The sequence below is a fragment of the Myripristis murdjan genome, chromosome 1 (genome assembly GCF_902150065.1).
Source record: "Myripristis murdjan chromosome 1, fMyrMur1.1, whole genome shotgun sequence".
Taxonomy (NCBI): Eukaryota; Metazoa; Chordata; class Actinopteri; order Holocentriformes; family Holocentridae; genus Myripristis; species Myripristis murdjan.
The window spans coordinates 26,812,683-26,818,682 of NC_043980.1; the positions used below are offsets into that span (position 1 = coordinate 26,812,683).

The 6,000-nt window shown below is 44.8% G+C and overlaps 1 protein-coding gene across 1 annotated transcript in view; it reads right to left on the bottom strand.

The window, feature by feature from the left end:
• LOC115365560 (protein sidekick-1) overlaps window positions 1–6,000 on the bottom strand; it is a 251,027-nt gene that overhangs the window by 93,445 nt on the left and 151,582 nt on the right. The window contains exons 7-8 of the mRNA XM_030060637.1: window positions 3,134–3,236; window positions 1,453–1,628 (exon numbers count right to left, since the gene is read on the bottom strand). Of these exons, the coding sequence (XP_029916497.1) occupies window positions 1,453–1,628; window positions 3,134–3,236 (279 nt within the window). The remainder of the gene's footprint in view (window positions 1–1,452; window positions 1,629–3,133; window positions 3,237–6,000) is intronic.

The window sequence follows — 6,000 nt, forward strand, 5'->3', positions numbered from 1 at the left end:
CACTCAGGGGAGTAGGAGGGACTAGACGCGCACAAACATTTTTGGGTGGTGTGGGTGTGAATGGGCGGGTAGGATATGTTGAGCTTTGAGATTCCTTGGACTCTAAGCCGCCTGGCCGCTAAACAAGGACAGAGAACAAAGACATATTGTTGTTCACTACCAGTAGCTATCTATATGGTATACAACACAGGCATGCTATACATATTCTGATGACTGGATCAGGGCAGAATAGAAATGAAATTGAATAATGAATACCTTTGAGGCTTTCTCTCTTTCTTACACACAGGCAGACACAGATTCAAACACACGCACACACACACACACACACACACACACACTCTCTCTCTCTCTCTCTCTCTCTGTTCTGTCTAGGAATCCCTTTCATTGCACTGAGGCCTGTTGAGTAGAGAAGAGGATCAGTACAAATGTATGCATCAGTGTCTACTCCTCTGATAAATATGAATGCATACAGGCTTCGTCCCTACGAGGCAAGTCTTAACACTGCTGCAGCTCGGTTGGCCTAATGAAGGAAGAGAGCCAGGAGAGAGATAGAAAGATAGAGAGAGAGGTAGAGGGGGTATAAAGACAGAATCGGTGATAGATAGTGGGGGGAAACACTGAGAGAGAATGAAAGTGGGAGAATAGAGGAGTATAAATATTCAGGCAGGTCTGTCTGACTAGTGAGTATTCTAGAGGCGTGGGTAGTTTGCTCTCTCTCCGTTGGGCGCTCCCTCGCTCTGACAATCACTGCAGATCAAAAAGGCGCCGACGAACTGAGGGAGAAAAGTTTCGCTTCATCAATCACACGCTCCCCGGATGCGTGCATGTTGTTTTCTATTTACACACACATATCGAGGACAGGAGTGGCTTGTGACTCGCATGCTCTCATTTGAGTGCTTTCAGTGTTCCCTTATTGATTGGCGACACTTGGGAGCAAAACTAAATTGGCGGCAGGGAAAACAGGCATGTGCGTCTGTGTTGCCTTTCCGTGTATTTCGCGTTGCTGTGTGTGTACGTGTACAGTTCGTGCACATGCATACATGTGTAGATGGACATGCATGAATAAAGCAGCTGTGTGTGACTACAACGGACGACTTATTCTTGAGTGTAGCCAGATTTAGCTGGAGCACTACTGCGGCTGACAGTCCCTGCCTGGGGTGTTCACAGTCATGCTCCAAGGAGAGAGGGAAGAATAAAAGGAGGGATAAACGGAGCGAATCAGCGCCTGGTGCGAAAATGAAGGAGGAAAGATGAGAGTGGTGTTAAAACAGAAAAATGGAGGGAACATGTTTAGAGCATTAGTCTGGTTGGGTCAAACCTAATCAGGATAATCATGGATTAATCATATTTAGCAGCGTCTGTGTATGTGTGTGTGTGTGTGTGTGTGTGTGTGTGTGCATGTGTGTGTGTTTGTGTGTGTGTGTGTGTGTGTGTCCAGCTTGTCCATCTTACCCATTACAGTGAGCTGTGCCCTGGCCTCCACAGGTTTGGCAGTGCTGTTGCTAAGCGACACTTCACAAACATACAACCCTGTGTCAGAGGCAGTGGGGGCAGGAATAATGAGCCGACGCCCATTGGCCAGCCGACGCCCATCCCGTTTCCATGACAGCACGAGCCTGTCCACTGGTCTGAGGAGAGAGGAGAGGAGAGGAGACGAGAGGAGAGGAGAGGAGAAGAGAGGAGAAAGAAGTATGGCAGTGGAAGGGAGAGTGTAGGAGAGCCAAGACAAGAGAGTGACAGAGGGCAATTACAACACATTAAGTCCATCAGTTTATGTGTCAGTGAGGCAGAGAATGAATGATGACAGTCTGTATATCAGAGCAGTCAGTTGTACTCAGAATGAGAGAACCTCACTCAGTCACTATGGACATCACGGGTAGGGAATGGGCTTCAAAAACAACGTTCAAAGCATGGAGAAATTTCTTTGGATAAACAACATCAAAACATCATTCTTAATGTGTGTGTGTGCGTGTGTGTGTGTGTATGTGCATGTGCGTGCATATGTGCGTTCATCTGAGGCAGCATCAATACAACTACTCAAGCCAGCCATCCTTTGTTTACAACCAGCAAAAAAGAAATATTTACAGGAGACTGCAGGAAGTACTGCATATGAACCGCGTTCAAGAGCTTGAGTGCACCTGTGTGTTCACTTGTGTTTAGCTGTGTTTTGGTACATGTCTGTCTGTAGCAGTCTGCAGAGGTAGGACAAAACACTGAGTGTCTTGTTTCTGTTGCCAACCTTTTTTTTTATGACTCAAAGTTTTATTCACAAGGGATGACATAACACACCATGCACTCTGCCCAAGAGTTTGTATGTGGACAGAAAAAAAATTCCATTTCAAATTCTCAACCAATTTGGTGTATGGGCTGGCATGGTGCTTGTTACGGTAATATGGAACAAACAGTGCTGGCCTACAAAAACAACGTTTTGATTTGTCTGCTCTGAGCTCTGAGAAAAAAGACTGCCTGAAGCCGCAGTTAAGAGGGGATGGAACTGTCAAGATAAAAGGTGGTCCTTAAAACTATGGGGATGATAAGCATTGTTTCATGTTTACATAAATTAGCCTTTTTACTCCGGTGGGACACAGAAGGCGACTGGACAGGACGCCAAGTTGTGCCTGTACAGTCGTGACGGGATGGGGGAAAACTAATTGGAGCTGACTGTGTCTACTACGGAAGTCAAATTTGCTGTTCTTCTGTAAAACATCTGTTGAGTCAGGCTAGACTGCCCTGTGAGCATGTGTGTGTGTGTGTGTGTGTGTGTGTGTGAATATGTGTGTGTGTGTTTAGTTTCTTTGCTGATGTTACATCAGACTTCGATTCTTTGCTGACGTTACATCAGACTTAACTTCTGTTTAAGTTAACTATACTTTTGTGTATGTGTGTGCATGTGTGTGTGTGTGTGTGTGTGTGTGTGTATGTGTGCATTCACACAATGACAAAGGTGGTACAGGGAGAGAGTTGCTGAGCTATGGGTTTATGTGCTGTCATCTAATTGCACTGGGAGAAAACAGTATTGTCTAGCAAGAAAGGACTTAGTGAGTGAGTGATTGAGTGAGTGAGTGAGTGTCTGTATGTCTGTGTGTGTGTGTGTGTATGTGTGTGCGCGCGTGTAAAAGTGAAAGAGAAGTACCTAGCATTAGCGATGCACTCCAATGTAGCCTCACTCCCCATTGTCACTGTTGTGTCCTTTGGTCCAATCACTATTGTTGGAGCCACAAGCTCTAAGTCTGCATCTAGAAGGTCGGAGGAAGAGAGAGAGAGAGAGAGAGAGAGAGAGAGAGAGAGAGAGAGAGAGAGAATTTGAGCAAAATATCAGCACACCAAGATGATACAAACTAATTGCTAATACTTTATTTGAATTTGCTTTCATTAGACTAATATAGCACATGTCATAACAATGATATGATAGCTGACATGAACATTACTAAACAGTGAATTAAAAGGTTACTATATATATTATAACCTTTTAATTCACTGTTTAAATATCTGTTCTGGCATTTATTCCTTATATTCCTTATTAGCGCATATCAAATCAGATAATGTGTGATATGCATGTGTAAACAGAGTAATTCAAAGAACCTGTAATTGACTTTTTTTTCTTGTCTTGGTGTGTGTAATCATCTTGTGAATTTTTATAGTGATATCTGAAAGTAAAATTTTGAACCCCTTTCCCCTGTGTGTTAAAAACAGTGTTTTTTGGTAATATGTGGTCATAAATAGGTGATTTTAAAAACTTTCCACCAATGGGATTTCTTGGGACTTTTTTCCCCTCACTCAGGACATACTGAGGATACAAAATCAGTTGAGTTTGCTTCTCTTGCAATTTGTCCTAGGTTTTTTCATAAAATGACTGGACTACATAGCTTTAGCTTGAGCAGGCCACAAAGTCAAGCTGAGCTCACAGTCTAGGCCTACATCAGCTGATAGCAGCTGATCTCAAAGCAGTACCTTCCCTCCTATGCAGTTCACTGGCAAATCTCATACAGGACACCATGTTCTGCTTCAGCTTGCTTACCTCTGCTGCTTCCTCTGAAAGACCTTTTCCAACGCTCCCCAGCCCCTCCTTTACTTACTGTATCTAACTTAATCACTGTCATTGCTGTTATCACTGATGTTTGCTCTGTTCTGTACCCTATGTGGCTCTCCCTGCCTTAAATCCTTCATGTAGCCCATGGAAGAGCGGGGAGGTGTGCTCTCCCCACCTAAAGGCTCCCCGTGTATGTTAACGGGAGGTTAGGGAGGTCCCAAGACAGAGCCATACCGCAAAATATAATTTACCGAAGATGGCAATAAAGTTTTCTTTTACTCAAGTGGTCCTGACTGAAGTCCTTTCCATGCAGAGAGAAAGGCCTGTTCAGTTTTTTTTTTTTATCCTGTCTCAAATGAGCAGTTTTGCAGGGGAGGAATTAAGAAGTTGCTTTCGCTCATAAGAGTGGGGACAGTCCACTTCAGAACACAACCTTATTATTTTAATTCCTCCCGCCCCAATTTGACTGACTCTCCAACTGCACCTGATATCCTGTGCTGGCGTGATATGCTATGCTACCGTCAACAAACGATAATAACAGTAATGCACACCAGGGGATAATATTACAAGACAAGAAGAGGTGAGGGCTGGCTTTCATCTAAATACGGAGCTTTAGTGAGCGATGCCGTCACATCAGCTCTACAGCTACAAGCTTCCAAAGTGTAAATTTTCAGCTCCACAATGATGTTAGCTACGAAGACATTTGTTTACATATTATTGCAGCACCAGTTCCTTTAAGTGTCATTCGGACAATTTTGTCACTGTTCCTCCTGAGCTGACATTTGTCTTGCCTAATGTCAAGTTGCCATGACAACGACAAATGTCAACTTTGCAGGAAAAGTGACATAACTGATTGAATGACACTTAATGACAGCACTCATAAATAATTATCAATGGTCATATCAGCTATCACATCATTGTTATGACAGTGTTATGTCAGTCTTCTGAACACAGCTTCAAATAAAATGCTACAGGAACCAATTCAGAGCAAATCAGTAAAAACTGAAGTCAGATACAGCGTGTGTGTTTGTGTATGTCTGATTAAGTAACTGTAGGTGTGTGTGCTGTGCATGTGTGTGCACATGACTGGGTGTGCCATGGGCCAGCAACTGTGCATAGCCACAGCAAATATGGAGATCCCCACTCCCTCCAATATGGAGGGAGTGGGGAGCGGAAATTAACAGGCTGGCTCTGATAGAGGTTAGGGGGGGTCGGAGTGGAGTGGCAGGGGCGAGGGAGGTGGAGGAGCAGAGGGGGAGAGTGGAGGCGAAGAGCAGCTTTGATCTCTCCTTTGAAGGGAAGGAGGAAAAGGTGGTAATTGACTCTCACTCAGCTCTTTATTCCTCCTTCTCCTTCTCATTCTCTCTCCCTCTTTCTCTTTAATCGGAGAGAAAGAGCTGAGAAGTCATCTTCCACTGCTGTACGAGCCGAAACATATGTGTGCAGGGAGACAGGCGTGTGCCAATACACCAGTACACACACACACACAGCTGCTGTACTAAGACCTACACACACGCGCACACACACACACACACACACACACACGCATGCACACTCACACCCCCACCTTAGAGGAGAGGTTGAGTCATTAATGTGGAAGATAAGTGACACGAAAAAGAGAGATAGGAAGTAAGAGTGGAGGGTTCTTGCACTCTTGCTCTCCCTCTTTCTCTCTCTCTCTCCCTCTCACACACGCAACCTTTTTGTCTTTAATTTCATCATGCAGAGAGCAGCGTGTTGTACAGTGCGTTCCAATCTGAGAGGTTTGATTTTCTGAGAGCAAGTGGAAAGAAAAGGGGGGGGCAGGGGGTGGGAGTCAGAGATAGAAGAGGAGTGGGTGGAAGAGAGAGAGAGAGAGAGAGAGAGAGAGAGAGATAGGGACACAGGTGGGGATGGCTGAGAGGTAGAGGGAGAGAAAGTGTGTCCATTAGCCGTCCGTTGTGGGAGGGTGAAGCAGAGAGAGGTCAGGC